Source organism: Micropterus dolomieu, linkage group LG05 (assembly GCF_021292245.1).
Source record: "Micropterus dolomieu isolate WLL.071019.BEF.003 ecotype Adirondacks linkage group LG05, ASM2129224v1, whole genome shotgun sequence".
NCBI lineage: Eukaryota > Metazoa > Chordata > Actinopteri > Centrarchiformes > Centrarchidae > Micropterus > Micropterus dolomieu.
Window position 1 is genome coordinate 26,743,067 of NC_060154.1, and position 24,898 is coordinate 26,767,964.

The 24,898-nt window shown below is 42.2% G+C and overlaps 1 protein-coding gene across 1 annotated transcript in view; it reads left to right on the plus strand.

The window, feature by feature from the left end:
• Nucleotides 1-18,507, plus strand: part of atp10a (ATPase phospholipid transporting 10A) — a gene marked incomplete at its 3' end in the record, with an annotated part of 31,326 nt that extends 12,819 nt beyond the window's left edge. The window contains 12 exon segments of the mRNA XM_046049503.1: nucleotides 905-1,463; nucleotides 6,843-6,946; nucleotides 7,380-7,506; nucleotides 7,675-7,859; nucleotides 9,002-9,356; nucleotides 11,834-11,910; nucleotides 13,114-13,239; nucleotides 13,432-13,632; nucleotides 14,205-14,285; nucleotides 14,399-14,503; nucleotides 18,014-18,201; nucleotides 18,343-18,507. Coding sequence (XP_045905459.1) covers nucleotides 905-1,463; nucleotides 6,843-6,946; nucleotides 7,380-7,506; nucleotides 7,675-7,859; nucleotides 9,002-9,356; nucleotides 11,834-11,910; nucleotides 13,114-13,239; nucleotides 13,432-13,632; nucleotides 14,205-14,285; nucleotides 14,399-14,503; nucleotides 18,014-18,201; nucleotides 18,343-18,507 — 2,273 coding nt within the window.
• Between the last annotated feature and the right edge of the window lie 6,391 nt (nucleotides 18,508-24,898).

Genomic DNA, 24,898 nt, shown 5'->3' on the forward strand with positions numbered 1-24,898 from the left:
CAGAGCAGGGCCAGGTCTCACAAGACCATCTTTGGGCTAAAATGATAATTCAATCCACATTATGGATTTTCTTAAACTCAAGAAGTGTTTCCCAGAAGCAACTTAACATTAACACTGATCATAGGTTGATGCGTAGCCCCTGCTTCAGGAGAAATGTATTTTCTTGTTGTTCATTCTTAAGTCTTACTTTTTATCATGACCATTAATGCCCTCTCTTAAGTGATGTTGGTGTAAAGTAAGTGCATTTAAATTAGAAAATAAAACTAAAGTAATGCACAAAAAGTAAGCAAAAGAATCGAACAATTATAGATATTCACCAAACTGGCCATTTGTTTGCCAATGTTGTCTTGTCATGTATGGCTGCCACCGCCCAGTAATCACAGTGACGGCTGCAGCACTTTGATGGAGAAAGGTGGATATTTATTTAGTTGTATTATTACAAATTAAAGGCTTTTTCTGTTGTAAGTCTCTAACTTTGATTTTTTTATGTGTTGCGTTTTCTGTTTAGCCTGGGTCTAATACAGGAATGAAGGCAAGAATGGCATCCCTAATCAATGATGTGGATATTCATAAAGCTTTTAAGAGCAGTCACACTTGTTTTTGAGGTTTCAATTTGTTCTTAAGAGCAAAGGCATTGAAATAATCCATCAGAACTGCGTGTTGGATGGTGGGATATCTTCTGCCATCTGACAAGCAGTTCTGATGGATTGTACTGGTGTGTTAATGTCTGCCTTGAGCAAAAGCTAAAAGGATCAAAGTTTGCTTTCTTAAACTGACTTCCACATGAATTATAAAAGTCTAAACATTGAGCTTCATAATAAAAGTTTGTAGTTGCATCAATTTGAGTAGAAGTCCTGCAACTTGCTGCTGCAGGTGTGACTGACTCATTTTCCTTGTCGTCCAGGTCCGGATGAGGTTTGAGCTCAAGTCCCCAGTTAAGACCATTGAGGACTTCATCAAGCGCTTCACCCCCAGCCGACTGACATCAGGCTCCAATAGCAGCAGCTCCTCCAGCCTCATCACCAACCGCTCCTCCAACAAGGGATGCTCCAGCATGCTGTCCTCCCCTTCTGCGGAGAGCACGCTCACCAAACTGGACGAGGAGCAGCCTCCCGGGAGCCTGGAGCACACCTTCAGCCCCATGCCGCCTTGTTACGACGGGAAGGCGTGGAACGTGGAGGAGGGCGAGCTGCGCTATGAGGCCGAGTCGCCCGATGAGGCTGCGCTGGTCTACGCTGCCAAGGCCTACAAGTGCTCCCTCGTCGGACGCCTCCCTGACCAGGTGACCGTGGAGCTGCCACACCTGGGGAAGTTGAGCTTTGAGCTGCTGCACACACTGGGCTTCGACTCCACCAGGAAACGCATGTCTGTGGTGGTTAGACACCCTCTGACGGATCAGATCACTGTCTACACTAAAGGAGCAGACTCTGTCATCATGGATATCATCAAACCCCCCGACACAGGTAGGAAAACACTCATTTATACAGTCACTAGCTGCTCTCAGAAAGTTGTCCATTTAGAAATGCATGAGACAGAATTCTGACTTTAAACTCAGAACTGAAATATTTCACAGTCCTGTCGAATTTAGCGGTGTACACTCTTGATAAATGATGACACGCAGCCTTAGGATAAGGTTTGGAGCAGGGTGTTGCAGGTGCTGTATCCTGTCTGCAGAACTGATGAATCATGACTGTGAACCCGTCATTGGCTACAAATCATTCGATGTAATCTTTACACAGCTTACTGGACATGTCAGCAAATTTCCACCTCACTCTCGTCAGACCAAAATGATGGATCGTTTTCAGCCGCTTTAGGTTTTGTGAAAACCTGTGATTATACTGTGCACTGTCTTTGGACTAACGTGCCTGCACAGTGAGGAGGCCTTTGTCTTTAAATCTGAGGTTTTAGTCCGCCCCAAACCTTCATAATTTCCACTGATGTAAACCTGTAAGGTAACATGTTGCGTAAGAACTAGTACTTTCAGAGCAAGTCACTGCTGCAAAACTCTGTGCCTCTTGATTGGTTTCATTAAAAAAACAAAAAAAAATAACAAAGACAAAACACTTGTGTGTTTTTTCCTCTGTGATCTTGAAACCTTGATCCATACTCTTCAAGTTCTTTAACATCCTAATGGCAAACGTTTACCAGGTTGTTAGTATTCCAGGCACACAAAGAGCTACACAGGCACTTTTCACTAATGCTTTGTACAAAGTCACCTGACATCTGTCCAGGGGTGCTAAGCAAGGAGGTTTCAGCCCATAGATGGAAGGCTTGACACAACACACAGTTTGTGGTGCTACAAATAATGATTATTATCATTATTCAAAGACCTTCTACTATTTACAAAGATATGAAACGGAGAAATTAAATGCACCACACACCTGAAAAGCTGGAACCTGGAAGTGTTTGGCATTTTTGCTTGACAAATCCATCCATCCATCATCAACCGCTTAGCCTGCGTACAGGGTCGCGGGGGGCTGAGGCCTATCCCAGCTGACATTGGGCGAAAGGCGGAGGTACACCCTGGACAGGTCGGCAATCCATCGCAGGGCCACACACAGACAGACAACCACTCACACTCACACCTAAGGACAGTTTAGGGTCACCAATTAACCTAGTCCGCATTTGCACACATGCAAACCCCACACTGTGCCGCCTTTGCTTGACAAATGATTTACACAATTAATTTAAATTGTTAGCGATACTTTTTCTGTCAGTCTACCAACAGTTTTAGCACCGCTGTGAGCATTCTGGTTGAGATTCTTTACAAAATGCTGCAACAGAGTTAAGACAGCCTGAAGTGATGCTCTGTGGGCAGCGCCACTGATTTTACACATATTGTCTAGTTTACGTGTCACTGGGAGAAATATTCAGCCTGTAAAAACATGTTATATAATGTATTTTGTAGCCCTTTGTGAGGGAGCTTTGGGCTTAGTTAGTGTTGTAGTCAAGACCGCCCAAACCAAGACCAAGTCAAGACCAAGACCAGAGTTTATTGAGACCGAGACAAGACCAAGACTTTTAGGGGCTGAGACCAAATCGAGACCAAGACAGAGGGAGGGCGAGACCGAGTCAAGACCGAGACCAGTTCCCCACATTACATTCTCAAATTGATCTGAAAGATCCACATTCCCATTAAAACACCCACATACAAAAACACTAAGAGTTGAAATCAACGTAAGCATCTTTATTCAACACTTCTTGATTATGTTTAAAGAGTTTGAACCACACCAGGCACCATAGGTCTCTCCTGCATCCATTTGGATCTTTTTTTTCTGAAAGTGCCATACTAAATCAATTTAGGATATCTGAGTAATACAGAGTGACTACTGGGTCTGCACCCATCTACCTAAACTCCATAATACAAACTTACGTTCCTTCTCGGCCGCAACGCTCCTCCAACGAACGCCGCCTGGCTCTGCCATCCCTTCACACAAAGCAATCCCAGTCCCGGCTATTCTCATCTGTGACACCACGATGGTGGAACGAGCTACCACACGCCATCAGAGCAGGGGCGTCACTCTCTAACTTCAAGAAGCTCTTGAAAACTCATCTCTTCTTCTATCCCCTACAATGATCTTGTTTTGATTGCACTTTTTGTTAACTCTTACTTCCTTCCCTAGGTATTTACCCCATTGATGTGATATGTACTATGAGCTCTTACTAGTACTTATTGCTGCTCTTACAAGTATGTATTGTCAGTTGTAGATCTGTGTTTGATGCTCTGTTGATGCTTGTATGCTGTTCCTCAGATGTAAGTCGCTTTGGATAAAAGCGTCTGCAAAATGAGTAAATGTAAATCTGAATTTGACTTTTCTTTCCACACTTTATTTTCAGGATGAGGTATTACTGGGTGTAAAAGCCACATAAACTGGTCATATATATTCCACATATTTATATTTTGATGGGCTGAATCCACCTGGCAGCAATTCGTCTTGACTTCCTTTCGGTAAAAGCATGCTGTCCTGTTGTGTGGGTAATTAATTTATTTCACATGCCTGGTTAGTGGCCCCCTCCTGTTCATTAGAAGCAGCCAGTTCATCTCTACAAGGCAGCTTGGCTTCATGGCGAAATGGTTTCCTGTTAAATTATCCTCCTACGCTTAATGAAGACTTGTTAACTGCAACACATCAGTGGAGGAAAGCACTTTCTTCCTGTTTTTGGCATGTTTTCCAGCTGACGTGCAGTCTTATTCTTTTTTTTAGGAATACTGAATTACAATCTGATTTACTGTACTGACTTTCCATTATGAGGACATCGCTGGTCCCTTTACATTTAGGTTCAGGGCCGTGCTGATTGTTCATCATTTTTAATGCCCTCTATAGAGTAATGTCTGAGCTGGCACAGTCTACCATTTTCAGAAGTTTTACACTTAGTTAAAATTCACAGAGCGGTGCTGCTCACTGGAGGAGAGAAACTCCATCGGGACAGTTGTCACCCCCACCACCCACCTCCTCCACCTGTGTCTCAGTTCAGCAACTTTAATGGCATACAGGGCGTGTCTTCGCACAGACAACTCACTGCTTTGTTTTACCATTGGGTCAAACCAGCCAATTAGAGTGCAGTATGAGTTGGGCCTCCTCATAACACAGACGTCCATAATGGCCCCATTCAGGCGGCGAGGGAGCTGTTCAGTGTCACTCTAGGAACAGTGCAAATGCAGGAGCTGGAGGTAGACTGTAGACCCTAGGGCTTAGAAGTTGGAATGTGAGTCATGGTGTAACTCCAGTCTCACCCCTGCGGCAGGGTCCTGTTTAATAGCGAATTCCACCTTAAAACAGAATTTACATTTTGATGTTATCCTATTTTGCCATGTTCACTGACAGAAAATCTTCCACTTGCAGTAAATTTAAATATATTTACCTCTTAACACTTGACAATACAGTACACAAAATTGTGAGTAGTTATTAGGGATTTAGTGAGGACAATCTGATTATTAATAAATCGTTAATAGGTAGTAAAAAACTCCAAGTGGAGGACTATATAGTAGATAATGATGGTTTACTTAAGGCTGGGAGATACAGTATTAATGAATCATCAGGTAAATGATTACTTCATAAACATCAATCGGAAAGTTATTGTCTTCGCTCCCAGGATTTATTTCTATTAACTGTCCCGAAAGTCCATACTGAACTGAAGGAAAAAAAGCGTTGTATGTAGGAGGTTCCCTCGGCTTTTAATCCGTTACATAATCACCTGACTCTTCGGGAGATGGTCTCTTTGGATGCAATAAAGTGACTCGGATGCAGGTACATCTGGCTGTAGTCGTTTTGAATGTTGATGAATGTTTTGATATCTTTTATAATTCTGTAGTTTGTTCATTGTTTTCATTTAAATAGATTGATGTTTGTCTTGTGTCTGAAACGGTGTTATTTGTGCTGCTGCCTGTCTTGGCCTGGACTCTCTGGCCTGGAGATTATTAATCTCAGTGAGTCTTTTTATGTAAATTTAAATAAAGGTTAAATAAATAAATGAGTAAAGCAATATATCATTCTAAATAGTTACTAAGTAATCCCTTATTTCTTCATGATTGTGACAAGTTTCTACAGAATTTTTAAATTAACCAGTAGGAAGTGTTTTGGTGTCTTTCAGCTCATTGTGTTGATTTTCCAGCCTGCAACTTTGCTGTTTTGGGTCATTCTCACCACTCCCGTGCCATCTGTTTGGGCTGCAGCAGAACACTATTTTTGTCTAAAATGCTCTAAAAACTTACTGAAGCTACTGCCCAGAACCAAAAGGCCCACCGACGCACGTAGTGAGCTATTGATTATGGAGTGAATATGGAACATCCGGTAGCTAGGAACCGTGTGTTTCTTGACACGTTACCGCCACCTGTTGATCTGTGGAACCGTGTGAAAACCATTGGCTCCATCGTGTACCGCATGACCCCTGTTTGCGCACAACTAGAGCCACACATTAAAAAAAACCTTTTCTGGGAACCTTTTGGCATACAGAACACAAGTCCTATTTTCCCATTTTCAGTAGTAGAAAAAATAAACATTGTGCCAAGTTCCACCTGCATCTGCAAGGACGTCTGGTCAGCAGCTATTTGTCAAAAGTGAACGCTCCAGCTGTTCTTGGAAATACATTTTTATTTTCTCAACTAAAGAGAAAACAGAGTTTCTGTCACAAGCAGCAAGAATATTAGTGAGGAAGTTGAAACATCCATATTGTTGTTATTGTTATTATTGTTATTATTATTATTATATGAGAGACAACCATAAGTCTGCCTTAGTTTTGAATGAAAACATATTTTGTATTTGTCTTTTTTCATGGTAAAAAATAAAAAGATCATCCCTTATTTCTGTGTCCAAATTCCTCAGATTACTGACAGTTTTCTGTTGATTTGTTCTTTTCAGCAAAAATAATTTTGTGTGGCAGTGACTGCCAAGCTGTTGTGTTATTAGTGAGATTACAAGGCTGGCGATCAGAGTGCCGTCTCAGTCAGGAGACTGATAAAGCCAATCTGTTTGTGCAGTGTCCCCCTGTCACAGGGACTGAAGCAAGAAACATCATATTTCAAAACATCTAAAACCACATGTAATATTCATATTACAATCAGTCAGACCGCCAATTGAAATAGATTTAATTATGTTTGTAAAATGAGATAGATAATCTCCTTATCACATTTTGCCCAGTATAGTCCAGATGACTAATTGGTGGGAATACATAGAGGCGCAGCATACATGGTTAATTTAGGTGTGAAGACAGATGGCTTTCATGTGCCTCTTGGAAGAAGGCTTTGACAATCTGGAACCAAAATGCTAAACAACTTATGCAAATTTCCTAAAAACAAGGATATTTAATCTTCATTTATGTGTGCTGTCCTATTTATTTTTAAGGAAACTCCAAAGGGAAACGCCAGAAAAAGATTGTCAACCGGACCCAAAACTACCTGAACCTGTATGCTGCAGATGGCCTTCGCACACTGTGCATTGCAAAAAAGGTGACAGGGATCCATAAACCTCCTTAAGAAGTGCTGGATAAATTCTCTCTCTCTCTCTCTCTGTCTCTTCACCGCCCATGAAACTGCCTTAGAAGTTGGAGATGTGTCTCTGGCTTTTTGGCAGGTTGTGTTTGTAGCCCAGCACAGATGATCACATGGGCCGGCCCTTCCAAAGTGACATTCTTTGTGACTCAGCTGCAATCTGTGCCACTTTCCCAGGCTGTTAATTTATGCTGTCACAAGCCGGGCTCATTATATCCCTACATGTGCAAAGCCAGTCACCTAAGTGATGTGATAAAACACCTTCTCAAGGTCTCACATGCTTCTGTGGATTCTCTTCTGCCATGTAGGCAAAGGAGAAGAAGCTGCTCCGCTGTTAAATTTACCCAAATACTTGAACAGACGATGGTGTGTGTTTGTGTTCCTGTGTCAGATTCTGAGCAAAGAGCAATATGCCTGCTGGCTGCAGCATCACCTGGAGGCTGAGACGGCCATCCAGGGAAGAGAGGAGCTGCTTTTTGAGTCGGCCCTGCGACTGGAGACAAACCTCCAGCTTCTGGGTAATAGTTTGTTTATTTTGTTTAGGTCTTCCAAAAAGACGCCTCAGCCGCAATACACTTGTAGATTATACCTTAATACTCATTTTACTTTGTACACAATATTACTTTTGTGTTGCTCGTGGTGCGGATGTTGGAGAGTGTGTCACTGTCATGCTCCTTCGCCCACAGGAGCGACGGGCATTGAGGACCGGCTGCAGGACGGTGTGCCTGAAACCATAGATTCTCTGCGGAAGGCCGGCCTGCAGATTTGGGTGCTGACGGGCGACAAACAGGAGACGGCCGTCAATATTGCGTACGCCTGCAAGCTGCTGGACCCTGAGGAGGAGATCCTGACACTGAATGCTGATTCTCAGGTGAGCACAGAAGCGAAACTCAGACTTGCTTCACTGAAAAGACAAAAAATGTAATGCAATGAAATGTTGTAGGTCAGTCGGTCTGCGACTCAAGACTGAAATATCTCACCAACTATCAGATGGAATGCCATGAAACTTGGTACATATATCCAAGTCCTTTTAACTTTGCAGATCCCCCTGACAGTTCCTCTAGCATCACCATCAGGCCAAAATTTCAATTTTTCACCAATACTTTGTTGTATAACTCAACGCCTGCAAAACTAATGACATTCCCATCAACATCAGCTGTTCTTTGTCTTTACTGCCAGTTAACGTATAATAGCATGCTAACAAAATAAACTACGTTGGTAAACACTAGCTGCTAAAAATCAGCATTGTCATTGTGACCATGATGGCATGCTGAGGTTGGCATTTAGCTCACAGCGCCACTGTACAGCGCCACAGGCCGCCAGCATGGCTGTATACTCTTAGAACATATATGTCCCTTGGGTTGGCTACTAAAATATAGTTGATAGATGCAAAATAAAATGATTGATCTTTATGCCATAGTTTTTCCCCTGATTGAGTAATTTGTATACAGTCTTCTTAAAGGAACAGATCAACAATTTAGGGAAATGCTCTTTGTCTTTCTTGTGGAGAGTTAGATGAGAAGATTGATACCACTCTCGTGTCTGTACAGTAAATATGAAAGCAACTAGTTAGCTTAGCCTAGCATAAAGACTGGAAACACAAAAAGAGCTAGCCTAATTAGCTACTAATGAACTTTTTCTGCTTAATCTGTGTTGAAGTGTAATAACGACACTTTGTGGTTTTGTGGCTAAGCTAACAGGCTGCCAGCTGTAGCTTCATATTTACTGCACAGACATGAGAGTGGTAACGATCTAACTCTTGGCAAGACAGTGAACATGCGTGTTTCCCAAAATGTCTATTTCTTCAACACAATATTGTCCTTGTACTCACTGAAAACAACACCTTTGTTAAAAAAATGAGATTGGACGGTCATTTGAGGACCAACAATGTTTATATCTGTGCTGTTGAAGCATCTGTTTGCCAGATGTGTAGCAGGTCAGGCAATGTTATATTAAACAGCTTAGTGACCTGATCCTGAATTCCAGTCCACTCTGTGCCTGTCTCTGAACCAGGAGGCGTGTGCATTGTTGCTGGAGGAGAGTTTACACTACATCCAAGCCAAATTCCTCTGCAGCTCGACAGACCACGCCGCCAAGGCCTTCCACAATAACTTAGCACCCTTTGAGATCTATCCGTCTTCATCTCCATCCTCGTCCTCCCAGACCGCACCCTTCATGGTGCATCAGCTGGGCCTGGTAATTGACGGGCGGACCTTGGCCTATGCCCTGGATAAGAATTTGGAGGATAAGTTCCTGGCGGTGGCGCGGAGCTGCCGCTCCGTTCTCTGCTGCCGCTCCACGCCGCTGCAGAAGAGCATGGTGGTCAAACTGGTGCGGAACAAGCTGAAGGTCATGACTCTAGCCATAGGTGAGTAAAGGTTCAAGATCCACAAGCCACACATTCATATAACACCCCTTTTTATTTGAACTCTTGACCCAGATGCTTTAGATGTGCTTTGACTGCCAGTGGAAAGAAAGTGTCCAATGTTCATGGCCCGCCTGGAGATCACCTGTGTGCAACTGATATGGATGTTCTGCGCTGCATCGTTCCTTATATGTCAAAATTGTCAATTAGTGAACAAATAACTGTAAATCAACTTCCAGTCCTGTTCTGAAGACAAACAGACTAGGTTAGAGGCTAATAGGAACTAAACTTCATTAAACTGTAAACTGTAGTCTTGAACCTTTAGGCTGTCATCAGGTTGTAAGATCTAGTAGCATCCCAACAGATCAAAACACGCCTGAGCCACTGCACACAGCTGCTGAAAGGCGGAAAAAATAAAAGACTCCAGCTTACCTACAGTTTTTCATTTCTTTATATCCAAAATGGACAGAACTTGAGTCGAGCGACTGGGGATTCTCGTGAAACTGAGCTGACAGGTGTCTTTCCTCGCCTGAGGCCCTTCACCTTCACCTGAGAAACTCAGCAGACTCAAAAAGTTGTGACTACTTTAATGATCATGGCGCCTCCCCAGAATGCTAACTAGTTTGCTTTTTCATGCCATAACTCGGCCTTTTGCTGAGCCTCACCTCTGTCACTGCAACAAACTTGTTTTTATTAAATTGGTGAGACAGGTGTTGTGTCCGGTTGTTTGTGAGGCGTAACGGGGACCAGGGTTTAAATTTAATCAGAAATTGAGATTGAGATTTGAGATTCAGAGATTCAGTGAAAGTTATGTGAAGATAACTGACAGAGCTGCAAGTGCTGCCCTTTCACGTTCCCCATCCAGATCTTTCTGCAGGTCAAACGGACAACCTCCCAGTCACAAGGTACTTTATGTACTCTGTGTCCTAAACAAAGACCGGAGCAGCTGATAATTTTAGTGTCAAAAGCTAAAATATTTTGAACAAATGAAAAATATTCATAATTCAGTGAGCTCCTACAGTGCGTCGCTGTCATATAACCTTGCAGCAGTGATTATTCGTACACAGACAAACTTAAACAAATTCCCCAAAGTCTTCAAGAAGATATTAGATCTTTTTCCTGTTCAGTGATTGATAACGTGTGTTCCTGCGTCATGTCACTATTATCATGAGTATCAATGCGGCTACTCACTGGAACACAGGTGTAGTGAAGCTGGATGTTCCTTTTGCTGTGCTATCAGTATGGGTTGATTTGAAATTTTAGAACTAAGTGCACACTCATCACACACCTGCATCCCTGCTGTGACCACTGAGTGAAAACAGTGTTATTTTAAGGCCCATCTGTAATTATACACTTTGGCTTAATGAAGCTGTAGCATAATGGAGATGAAACGAGGGTGTCCGTGTGACCTCTAATGGCCTTTTCCTCATTTGTTCCTGCTGCTCTCAGGAGGATCCCGTTTTTGCCAGTCAAGCGCTTTTCTGTCATTGTTATGTTAGCAGTAATGTGGAGGAAACACTGCAGCTTCTCACACTCTTTTTATTTCTCTGTGGGGACAGCAGATGATGATTAAGCTTAAGGTCACTCTGAGCGTAACGTTACAATGTTTTCAGACCTCATCTGCTGTTAGACCGCTAACAAGAATGGATCCCTCCACCTTCTGTGGTCTGTATGTCCTCACGAAACATTTCAAAGTGTAATTTGTTTTCTTTCAACTGCAATTGAGAGGGTTTACAGTAAGCAAGAAAAAGATGCAACAAATGTGAATATAGTAGACATACAGTACTTACTTCTCTTTGGTTGTTGTAGCCTACGCGATCTGGCTAGCTTGCTGAAAGTTGGTTTTAACATTTCTGTAGAAATAAGTCCTAATTGACAATTGCAACGCTGCAGTACCAGCGTGTTTGGATAGATTTTGTCCTACTGGAACAGTGTTTGCCAGCACAACACAAACGGGTAACCTCTCTTTGAGCGCCCACCTACCTTTCATATTCAGCCGACGCTGCCACTCCAGTCCTGTTTACTATTGTGGCAATAAAACACTCTCTGCCCACCAACGCTTTCATCTCCCACTCCCTTCAGCCGTGGTGAAAAGAAGAATCCGCAGCCCTCAACAGGGCAAAAACAAAAGCACTGCTCGTCAGCCACCACAGCAGGCCTGGCTCTACCTAACCAGAACGACAGTTGAGCTGGTGAAGGGCATCTGACAAGAAGCAGCGCACACACACACACACACACACACACACACACAGAGCTAATATAACGGCTGAAGAAACTGACAGCTCTGTGAAAGCTTGACGTTCCTCCCACGTACATCACAATACAGCACGCTCAATAAAGTTCTTTCTGCTTCCAGGCTGCTGGCAAAATGATTCCGTGCCGATCTCCTGATTACAGTTTATTAATGTATCTTGAGGCTGTGTACTCAGTTTCCTACTCTGAGGGACTACTTTCTCTCTCTCGCACAACATTAATCTTAGGTGATGGGGCCAATGATGTCAGCATGATCCAGGTGGCGGACGTCGGTGTGGGCATCTCGGGACAGGAGGGCATGCAGGTAAGGAGAAATCTGGACGGGACCGTACAGGAAAGGGGGGGTGGGGGAGTGACTTGAAGGGGATCGTAATAAAATGCAATATGAGAGCTCCTGGGAGGTCCGAGAGGTGCTATGGGATAGAAGATAAGGGGAATAAGGGAAGACACTAGCGTTCTTTAGCATAACTAATGGATTTTCATTACTCTTAAGTGCGTGTTCTAGTCCACATCCATACACATCTTCTAAATAGTATTACCTGTGTGGTGCTGAGTCAGGAAGCCTGTCCTGTGTCCTGCAGTGAAGCAGGACACTTTATAGGTGCTTTAGTCTAGACTCCATCCACACCAGCTTCTCTCCTTGATCTATGGTCACAGCCAATGCCAAAGTCAAGGCTGCTGGCAAAAGTGTGGTTAAAAAAACTAATATTAAACCCCTCCCCCATGCTCATTTCACCCAAGCACCCTGTTCCGGAAAGGTGATCTTGCATAGCAATGATTGAGATTCCCAATTAACTTCCAGGGGAGGCTTCGGAGACGCTCTGCTGTGTAGCACATCTGTTGAAGTCTCAGGATCCTGTCCTTAACTGGGGCCGCTAGATTAATCATCGTTAATCAAATTTGCTCCTAATGAGACAGCGGCCACTCGTTGGGATTCCATAGTGTGCTGAGACGCGCACATTTCTGCGCTCAGGCCAGCACACACTGTATTATGATTAACATACCTTCCTCCGACCCGGAGCGCACTCCCCCGTGTAGCCGTTATGAGGCCGTTACGAGAGCACAGCAGAACCTCGATTGCACCACGACGAGGCATCTGCCGCTGTTCTTCTTGTTGACAAATAACGTTGACTGTTGAGATGTGTCATACAGGGTTAGCGGCGCCGTTTAAAATGTAGGTTATAAACTCGGCGCGACTACAGGGAGGGGTTTGTTTTAGATGATGATGGATGAGACTGACTGTTTTCCTGCCGCTGTGCCGATGAATCCCAAAAGGTGGCCTCGTTTAAGCGTTATTGCTTTTGGAAAGATGATACCCACTAAAGATTAATTAAAAGGAGGCAGGCGAGTGTAGCAGCGCTGGCCAATTCCTACAGTTATTTTTCTAATAACGTGTGTGTGTGTGTGTGTGTGTGTGTGTGTGTGTGTGTGTGTGTTGATGGTGAGAGGGAGAGAGAAAGCACAGGATGGAGGGGATTGAACGTTGGCTCCTTCTGGTGTTTTGCAGGCGGTGATGGCAAGTGACTTTGCTCTCCCACGTTTCCGGTATCTCCAGAAGCTCCTGCTGGTCCACGGACACTGGTGCTACTCCCGACTGGCCAACATGATTCTCTATTTCTTCTACAAGAATGCCGTAAGCCGCTTTTACCTCTTTATACACTCATCTCGCTGCACCTGTGCAGACACAAATGTTAGGGTCAGCAAGAATGGGATTTAGATCAGTCGACAAATAAAGAAGTAAAGTCCCGCAAAAAAGCGTGTTTTCTTGTTTTTCTGTCCCGCCTCCTCGTGTGAATTAATCCCCTGTTATCTTTTGTTCCCACAGATGTTTGTAGCGCTTATCTTCTGGTATCAGTTCTACTGTGGATTCTCAGGTTCAGCCATGATTGACCAGTGGTATCTTATCTTCTTCAACCTGATGTTCTCCGCCTTCCCGCAACTTATCACTGGCACTCTGGACAAAGACGTGTCAGCAGAGACTCTCAAACAACTACCTCAGCTCTATGTGAACGGCCAGAACTCCGAGGTCCGGTCTCCTTGTGTATTTGTCCCTCTTTGTTTAGTGTTAACAGATCTCTGAACACTGTTAACATTACCTGCTAAACATCACCATGCTAGCATTGTCTTTTTGAGCATGCTAGCATGCTGACGTTGGCCGATGTACAGCCTCGCAGTGCTGCCAGCACGGCAGGAGACTTTCATTCTTGGGCCTCTTCACACAAAGGAAACCGCAAACATTTTTCCTGCTAAATGAAATGAAATGACTTTGAAATGACTTGACTCTTTCATTTCTGTTGTAAAAATAGTAAAACTTACAAGTAGCCTGACTTTTTTTGTGAATTCATGAAATTTGTGTAGATTGTGTAAAAAGCTAAAGAAATGCACACTTTTTTGCTGGCAATGTTGAATCGATTAAGAAGAACATAGCAGACTTATAGACTGATATGTTGTTAATCATTAGTGATGTTGAAAGCTCAGCTTCAACTTTATGATTCATGACACTATATTTATATTATACTGCACCTTGGTATAATCTCAACCTCTGCTCAGTGAAATTGATGAGGTTCATGACGGTAAATCTCTGGTTTCATCTCACAGGAATATAAGCCATATATGTTCTGGATGAACATGATTGATGCCTTCTACCAAAGTCTGGTCTGCTTCTTCATTCCTTACTTTGTGAGTCTGGTTTTAATTTCCATCAGTTCGTCTTCACTCAGAAATTCCTTGTTACTTATCATTTCCGCTCTTTTGGGCCCTCCTCCCGTTCTTCTTTTTCTTCTCCTCCCCAGGCCTACGCTGACTCTGACGTGGATCTGTTTACATGGGGAACTCCCATCACCACCCTCGCATTACTCACCATTCTGGTGCACTTGGGCATTGAGACCAAAACCTGGGTAAGGAACCTCATTTTGGACCCACTGATGTCAATACTCAAAGATTTCTTCACTTCTCAGCGTTGCTTTTTCTCACTCAAATCAGCATGGCTTTGTGAGAGCACTGGTGTGAAGGCTGGATATTTAACTCCAGCTGATTAGATTGAACCAGAAAGCTCTGCAACATTAGAGCCTATATATCAGCTTGATAGCGTGTCTGCATCTGTCCAGGCCCTCCGCAAACTGTCTCCACCACATCACACCACAACACCACTTCACAGTGCCACAGAGCTCCTAAATATCTGTTTATTTTATTCCCCCTCTCTGCCTCGATTTTATTCTCAGGTATCCACGTGAGGTTCCCGTAAACGGCCCAGCAGTCTTGGTCATGAGCCATTTTAAATTTATGACCCTGCACTGAATCACAGTCTTTTCCATTATGCTGAGGCTGTAAATTTAGCCTGACAAGTTTTGTACATGAAAAATGTCCTTTTCACTAACTGCCTTCCTGGACATGATGGCCCCTCGTGCATAGAAGTATTCATGGTGAGCAACATCGACCGAAGGTAAACAATTCCAAATGCTCAGATGGCAGGTACTTCATTCTCTGGCCGCTCAGGAACATAATGCATGCATGATTGGTAATCGGCTGTGAAAGTCAATTAAAGGTATTTGAGGTGACAGCAGGCAGCACGCTTTCACTTCGCCCATACAGTAGCTGTGAGGCAGTAATTAATTATGCGCTCCTGTACGTGCTTGTGTGTCAGGAGGGACAATACTCCAGTGAATTCATTGTATAGAATTCACTCTGTCAGATGTCTATCAGTGAAATTAAGAAGGCCTCGGGGTGGCACGAGTGCAGTTAGTGCTCTAACTGCCAAAACTCATTAGAGAGCGCAGGAACACATATCTCCATCTAAATTATTTAGTGTGCAGAATGCTTATATTTATACCTTTTGATTACATTTACTGGTTTATATACATGCTCAAAGATAAATTCTGGTTTTAGGTAACCTTGGTCCAACATGGCATGAAACACGAGGCAGGTTGCAAACAAACTATTACTGAAAAATGTATGTTATTTATCATACATTTGTGGGAAAGAAAAGTCAAGGCAAGGCACGTTTATTTGAATAGCACATTTCAACAACAAGGCAATTCAAAGTGTATTGAGCATTTAGCAGCTAAAGAGGCAGATTTGTCCTTCAGGAGTTACATTTGTCAGATGACTATAAACAAATAAACTTTAACTGGAGTGTTACTGTCACTACATGTGGAAGTAGGCAGCTGTTTACTAAGCTGTTTGTCATATAAAGCAATAACATGTTGTGTTTACAGTTTGTTCTGCAGCTCCTAAGAGGCCATAAAAAAAGTATTCTACTTTAAAATTATATTTCAGTCTGGTGTACATAAAACCATAAAACATCCATGAAATTGTAAAGATCCACAGTAGTAATTGTAGTTGTGTGCAAACTGACTCGACTAGAGTTTAATTTCTAAATAAGTGTTCAAGATAGTATGGCTAAATGGGGGTTTGTTTACAACCTGTGTGATAAATGGACTCCCTTCCTGCCCTGTTGGACTTTGTTGAAGCGATTTTGCCACATCCTCAGATTCCAGCAAGTATGGCTGATACTAGAAAAACACACCCAGATTACTAAAACAAAATTTTTCTTTAAGACTCAAATGGTTTGCCAGTGTTGGTTTTGTTTATAACGGCCCTAACAGCTGACACGCCCCCTTATTGAATATCAGTTATTGATTGGACACTGCTGCTGATCGCACTGATCTGATTCATCACAACATCACTGGAGTTTCATATCGGAGTGAAGACGGCTAACAGATTAAACTGAGTGTCTCACTCACAAGTTTTATATTTTTTCTGATTCACCATCTAGTTAAAACCTGTGCAACTCTGAACATCAAAAGAAGCACGAACAACTTTCTTCATTTATTTGAAAGATTTTTCTGTTCATGAGCTTTTATTTCCCCCATTTTCTTGTTGTGGACGTTAAAGTCAGAGAAAGTCCGAGTCGGTCTGTCCGCAAGAATCATTTTTTACATAATTTATCGTCATTTCCATTCAGTCACGTGAGGCTAATTATTCCTGAGCGTCGGCTATGATATGAGTTAAATCATTTAAATTTCCCCTGAAACATTTAGCCTAAAAATGTAAAAGACATCATGATCACCGTGATTCTAAGTTATTAAGTATAATGACTTCAGAATCAGAATATCAATAAATACAAATGCAGATAATGAATAAATGATGTAAACACATTCTGCTAGTAGAAATGACCCTGTCTACAGTTATTATAGCCTGCTGGCGGCTGATCCAGCTGTGATAAGCTGCTGCCGTCATCACAAATGGATGCCAGTTAATGTGACGCTTCGGGGGCAAAGGACGTCTCATTTCTCTGAAAACATATTTCCTCTTTTCTTCTCTCTTTGCAAGTGAATCGTGGATGTAATTAAGAGAGCGGAGATGCAGTTTAACAAAGCTAATGCCAGAACTGTGACTACATGGTGTTAAAATATATGTCTTATGAGCAGTGATATTGGAGATTAAAGGGGTAGTTCGGTTTGATATTGCATTGGGGCAGTATGAGGTGCTTTTCAATGGTCAGTGTATTACCTGCAGTAGATGTCCCCAGTTTGAAGAACGAGAGTTATACTAGCACAGAAGCCTAAGCAATGTACTACTGTGGACAGGGTCAGCAGCAAAGCGTATTTTAGCCACAGAAAAAAATCTATCAGTTCAAGTGTTCGCTGTATTTAGAATATTCCCGGTGCTTTACTTTACCGTCAGACTGCCATTTCCTTTGGAACTACGTTTTGTCAGCCATAGAACTTCCGTATTCCTACACATAACATGGCTGCGCACTGCATAAAGCTATGGTTCCAGGTGTCCTTAGTGGGGCTCCAGGGGGTCCCAAGCAACAGGGGAATCATTTATTTTCACTATAATTCCATCCAGTAACACAATGACAGAATGTATGACTGTTTTGGTAATGGGTTTCATACATTTTTTGTAATAAAACATCTAAAAGTCAAAATCCTATCAGATGGGCGACCATGGGACAAAATCGTATCAAAAGGAGGTCCGCTGTCTAAGATGTCAGTTTGGGGGTCACTGTTGATGAGGAGCTGCAGGTAATATCTTCAAGTCAACATAAATCCTAAAATGTCATCCCGTTTTTAATAATTAACATTCGCCATGGATTAACTCTTGTTGTTAAAGTTGCCATTGTATTGAGTTATCAATCGAGGTAATGCACTATTTAGTGATACATTTTTGTAATACTTTGCGGGGGCAGGGATGTCTGTGGATGGCTTGGTGGTGTTATCAGCTGTGTTAATCAGTATTCCTTTCTTTATAACATAATAACGTTATAAGTGTACAAAAGTATCAGCAGTGATATCTAACACTGACTTTTATATTCTTCGTCTTTTACTAAATCAAGTGTTTTTCACACAAAAAAGAAAAAAGAAAGAAATGATAATACTTCTCTGTGTCTTCTTCTCCTGTAGACCTGGATGAACTGGTTGTCTATCGCCTTCAGCATAGCCTTATTCTTCACAGTTGCTCTGTGTTACAATGCCTCCTGTCCCACCTGCTACTCTCCCTCCAACCCCTACTGGACCATGCAGAGGCTGCTGCCGGACCCCCTCTTCTACCTGCTCTGTGTCGTCACGCCAGTAGCAGCACTGCTGCCCAGGTACGCTGTGCTTCATTTGTGCTTGACTGAATACAAAAGCCCGTTTCTCAAATATTTATGACCCGTGCCATGAATTAGATCTGTACCAGATGCCTTTTAATGATTGTGTGTCCTGATGTCTGGCTTTGTTCTACTTTCCAGATACTTCTACAGGGCGTGTCAAGGCACGCTGTTTCCCAGCCCAGTCCAAGTTGGACGACAGTTGGATAAACTCCCCGCTGAAACCCGCAGGAACATCCTCAGCCTCAGCAGGGTGAAGGTGGGGTCACCGCTCAGCCCCAAGCCTCCCTTCCTGTCCCTCACTAAAGGTTGCAATAAAAAAGACCGGAGGAGCCTTCCCAGATCCAAGACATCACAGGGGCCTGTTTTACAGACAGACAGTGAGATGGGCCTTTCAGATGTCTCCACATTAGGTCCTACAGAAATAGACACACTTCCTTACACCAAAGACACACCTCCATTCTCGGGGGAGCCACAGCCTCCTTCCACCAAAGACTCGGAGGTTCTAGATAAGACTTTAGAGCCGTCAGATCTGAGCGGGTCCAGCTGGATCACCTCCACGCCCGTGCTCACACAGACAGACAGTGTCCAGCTGAACCTGCCCCCTGATGGAGACTCCCAGTGTGTCAAATACACGAGGAACTCTGAGGAAACACTAAAGTCTGACCACAGCGTTCACCCAGCACAGAGGACAGAGCAGGGGGCACAACAGTCGCTGCACACCACCTTGTGATGTCATACAGTCTTAAGTATGTTACTCAAACTCCAATTTGCACGATAGTTTTTTAAAGTCTAATTTTATTGTATTTTTCAAGGAGATTCTTTTATAAAAGGTACATATAGGTACTTTATATTTTGGAAGTTGAAAACGTAAGATATTTTCAGGGTTTGGGAGATGGAAGAACTGGAATATCTGACATTTGTTTGTTTTTTTATCCTGGGATTTTATTTTATTTTTTTCTCACAAAGATGCATCTCAGTACTTGATCAGGTCACTGTGTAAGGAAGATCAGAGTCGAGACATTCCACTGCTGGTTTATTTGGGAGTTTGTTTTCTCTCTTACTGAAATCAGCTTTGCCTGTAAATGCATTAAAACCTGGATCAGATGCCACTGTGGCCTTGAATCAGTGTGTATATTCCCGAGAAGAGTAATTTATGTATGTTTTAAATCCCCACAGAAACTTGTTTCAGTGCAGATTCTCAAAGAGTTTTATCTTTACATATATCAGCAATTAGTGGCATTGGCTCTGTACACATTTCAGTCCCGTTGCTGGATTTGCTGAAAACTTTTTGCTAATTTTTTAAAGACTGAAAAGTGTGTTTATAGCTGTTGTCACATTCCACTGAATAATTATGAGAGTTGTTGAGAAATTGTAGTCTTAATACACCAAGAATCAGAAAAGAACCAGAAATTATGCTCTGTTTGAGTGGATGTGTGTGTAACTTTGTGAGTGTGTGTCCGTGTCCATTGACTCATTGGATCTGTTTTAATATTGCCAGCATGTTTCACATTAATAGAATAGTTTGGCCTTTTGGGAAATATCTTTATTTGCTTCCTTACCAAGAGATCCCATTTTCATGTCTTGTCTGTTAAATATGAAGTTAGTCAGGAAACAGTTAGCGTAGCTTAGCACGAAAGACTAGAAATGGGGGAAACAGCTAGCCTGCCTCTGTGTATATCATCCTCTTCAAGCTCCTCTAAAGACGATTAATTGACATGTCCTGTTTGCTTAATCTGTACAAAACCTTCCTGTTGTTGCCTCAACCAGCAGAACCTCTGGGAAGTTGTTGCTCCCGACCAAGAAATAGTCCAGCATAAAACCACAACAGTTTTTGTTTGGAATAAACAAAAGATAGCGTCTTAAATAGTGCGCTTTACAAGTGCTAGTGGGCAAGTGTTAGTATCCTTAGGACAGAGCCAGGCTAGCTGTTTCCCCCAGCTTCCAGTCTTATCTGGTTTTAGATTCATATTTAACTTACAAACATGAGACTGATATCAATCAGTGAAGCTGGAGCCAGCAGACGCTTAGCATAGCATAGCAGAAAGACTGGAAACAGCTAGCATGGCTTGCAGCTAGCTCTGCCCAAAGTGAACCAAATCTGCCTACCAGCTGCTCTAAAGCTCACTAATTTTTTTTCCAGTTTTACAGATTTTGTTTAACTTTTGGACAGAGCCAGGCTAACAGTTTCCACACCTTTTCAGTCTTTATGCTAAGCTATGGTAAGGTTGTATTTAGTGTACAGACATAACAATGGTATCAGTCTTGTCCTCTAACTCTACCCAAAGTGTTGACCTATTCCTTAAAGCACTGTACAGTAGGTTGACAACAAGCTACCATCATGTTTCACAAACAAGTTTACTTGAAGAGTTCATTTCAGCCCAGTCTAATATTTTGTACTGCTGGTGCTCAGCTGTAACCCGGGAGCTCAATGGTGAAAGAATCCCAAATATATGCGGCTTTAAGACTTAAATTTGCACTTTGAAAGCATTATTTTAGAATTGCCATTGAGTACTGTTCTGTGCTCGGATGCAGTATGAAACGTTTCACACTTTTGAAAGGAAACATGATGTCCTTGCCATCATGCACAAACTAACTAGTGGAAGTATGGAAAATTGGAAAGATGCTATTTGTTCACTTGTTTAGCATTTAAAGCAGCAGCACCTTTGATATTTTATGACTGTTGTATCTCTTGTGTCATTGCAGTACATTTTTGTAAAGTCTTTTACCAAAGATCATTTATATTTCTGTATTTGCTAAGCAAAAGTATGTGCCTTAACACTGGATCAGAAATTAAAAATCTAAGAGTTTGCTTAGGGTGCTGAAGCCGTATTTGTTTAAAGATGACGGTGCATCTTAAGCGGCGTTTTGTGTTGGTGTAGATGATATTCCTGGGGCTACATGCTATGTGGTTTCTTTCCTCCCTGTCTGTTTCTGGCATGTTGTTCACATTCTGACTCCGCAGTCTGTCCACTTAGTTTTATAGGTTCTGTCTGTTCTGTGCTTTTGGCATAACACATTATGTGCCAGAATGAAGCTTGAGCGTATTCACTGCTGAATCCCAACATACCCACTTTCACAAAGTCCTCACAGGAACGTTCGCTCTCACCGCACACAGCCTCGAACATATCTGAGCTCAATGAGTTGATTTTTCATTTTGTATTTTGGTTTCAAGGTAGACCTACTGTAAGTTCCATGTCTTACATTGTAGATTTAACACTCATAGCGATAATTACCTGCTGTTAAATCGCTGAGTTCAGTGTCATTCAAGGTATTAATCTAGATATCTAATAGAAACAAGGTCACACTGAGTTCTTGGTCTCGCCTCTCTAAAGAAAGCTGGAAGCAATGAAGAACTCCAGCAGCAAATCCCCATCAACAACTGTATTTTCAGTTTTGTTCGGATATACAAGTTTTTATTATCATTTCTTTGTCCTTTGAGTAATTTGAAATTACTTGCATCGTGGCTACTTGTCAACAAAATTAAAAATGATGATCATAAAGATTATAATAATAGTATATAAAAGTATTTATCCTTTGCTACCTGTTCAGGAAAATGTATTCTCTGCTTAATAAAATGTTTCAGTTCCTCAATTTTATATTGTCTTTGCATTTGACCTGCATTCTTTTAAATACTACACACCATACCTGTGTAAATAGATTAAATACGACATGGCTCAAAGACGGCCTGTCTTGTGTTATTGCAGTAAAAGTGTAAATGCTGAGGTTTGCTTGATCAGTGTACCTGTCTAGATGAGCCCACGGGTTTATTTTGAGCTCCCAGGGGGCTGTCGCAAGGAACTGTCTTATATTAACTTTTAAAATGATGTTACTGTTATTATTAACATATCCCAGCATGCACAATACCAACACCATTCAGCCATCATTCATTTTATCATGAATTCATAAATCAAGTAAAACATGTTCAATACATCCTGGGATTTTTTGCTTCTACCTTGGTCTGATATAACCGCAACCTTGTGGTTGGTAACATTAGCTAATGGTAGTTATTTTTAAATTAGATGCAGTGGAACTGAGATTAATGAGTAAGGTCGCTGATTGCATACCTTTTGTCTACTTGTGCTTCTGTTACACTACATTTAAGCGTGCCCAAGATGTCTGATAACAGACATGGTGACTCTCCCCTGAGGGAAAAGACTTAAATCCCTGAAATCCAAAACAACACGCTTCCTCTACAGCACTACTAAATGGATCCTCTGACTACTGACTTGCAGGGTGTCCTACAGCACTGGCACTCTACTTTTTCTTTTCTATTATGTTTATTTAACTTATTATCTCTGTTAAAATGGTATGCTTGTGTGTGGGTGGTCAAAAAGGAATGGGGGGGTTATGTGTATGTTTTTACACTTCTGTGTTGTAGTGAGCCCACTGCACCAAATTCCTGGCAATAAAAAAAAAATGGCAATAAAGTCTTGAATCTTGAGCTGCATTAGATGTTTGTTTCTGTCATAGGATCACCTTATAAAGTTGTTACGGTGAACTTGGCAGCAAACAGTTGTCTACTTACGCACCAACTAGATGTGGAGCAAAAATTGCATTTATTTGGAGTCAAGTGTCCACCTGATGAACATTCACTCTGTTTTTAAGCTGTGATTGGTCTCCACCAACTCCTGAACTAAATATCTAGCTCTTTGGCTGCTAAATACTCCACTATGCTCACCGGCTAACTGCTAACCATGTCTGTCGTTCAGGGCTATGTGGTTTATCACTGGAAACAGATGCCTGCTGTAAACTGGTGAAAGCAGCGAGGGTGAAGCAAAACTGTAAAAAATGTTTAAAAAATGTTGAACAGTGAGCTGAAAGGCATTACATTTCTCCACAATCTGTGCGTTTCTGACAAAATGGGGATAAAAAGGGACAAATAAGACCACCTTCAAATTAGTGTCAAAGTCAGTGTTACAGTTCTGTGTAGCCCAGTGGGCAGGTCATGATATTAACGGTGCCAGGGTTAGGGGCTTTATTCCCAAAGGATGCACTGCACATGCTAAAAATGTAACTTCTCATGATGTTGAAAGCCTCTTGGGTAAAAAACATACACCAGTTTGCAGTTGTAACATTCAGCTCTCAGCCTCTCTGTTCTGCTCCGCTCACACATCTGTACAAAGGTGTGAAATAAGAGACCCTGAAGATGGATTATCTTTGGACTGGTGTTGCAACGGTTTGTCTTTGCCTGGTGTGCATAACATCTGCGATGGCTTTCCAGAGGTGGGAGCGTTATTAATGCTGAGGGAAAAGGGACAGACAAGACTCTGCTGATTCTGCCTTTGGTGAGCTGCTGTAACAGGACGGCCAAATTACTGACCGCCGCTGCAAGAGCAGGTTCCTCGTCTGACTGTAGAGATAATGATGAGTCCTCTACCCTTGCAGTGCTCCTCTCTCCATCTCTTTCAAAGCCCCTGTGTAAACCAGTCGGATTGATCAGCTGTTTTTTTTTTTTGCATACTGTGTGCCTAAGTGTGGAACTTTTGTGCCATTGTGCAAAGCTTTAGTCTCTGCACAACAATGCTTTTTTCTGTGATTTATCTGCTCTCACTGGCATTAGATAAGCAGCACATGCAATTAAATGGATATTTGTCACACGTGTCACATATTGTTATGAGAATTAATGTGAATGATTGATAATATAATTAAACAGGCTCCTCTCTGGAAATGAAGGACTCCTCACAGTCTCCTCTAGTATTCTTTCATTTTCATTAATGACTTTTTTGATTACCTGCCGTCTACAGACAGACAGGAGACTAATTCTGCAGAAGCTAAGGAAGTTTGATTAGCATTTTATCATAGAGGAGCTTCATTGATCCTGGCCATTAAAGTCGCCTTGACCCACTTCATGACCCACTGTTTTAACAAGTTTAAATCAGGACATTTTCAATTTCCTAAACTGCCTCGTATATAATCTGGTCCAATGAAACCGTCAGAGAGCTGGATTATGGGAATTGTTTATGTTTAAATGCCTTGCAGCCTCTCCTCCCCACTTTTCAAAGTGTAGAGTTCTGCTGAGAAGACTTGAAGGACTTGTTCAGTTACACCAGTGAAGCTATGCATCACTTTTGATTCCAAATAACAAATGAAGGCTTTTTGCGAGCCAGGGCCATCTGTCTTCCAGTTGGTGGAGGCATTGTAAGGCTCCATTCTGCACTATCACGTAGGAGTGGCATAGCCAAAGCATTATTGCTGTTTTTCAGTCTAACGTCCCACTGACACAGGAATTCATCCAACAGAAACAGCAGGGACACATACTGGACAGATAACACAAAGATAAAACACACATAAACACCTAGGGGTAATTTATAGTCTCCAGTTCCCCTGCAGGAGGAAACAGGAGCACTGAGAGAAAAACAAGACTGATAATAATAGTTTTTATATTTATATGATAAATTAAACAGTAACTTGGTAACACCTGGCGTTAAAGTGTTTCACGGCCCTCTCTGGTTGAAAGTTGAAAGTATCTTTCACCTCTGACCACAGCCAGCATTCCTGATAGGTGTGGTCTGAAGTGTGAAGTGTGAACCTGTGACCACACCCGGTAGTGATGTCACAGTGTCCTGAAGTACACCTGTACATCACTGTAGCAAGGTGTGAAGGTAAACAGCTGGAGGTCAGCAAAAACAAGACTTTCAGGGGGTGTTGATTTACTCTTTAATATTTAATATAAAATGCAGTACATCCACAATAC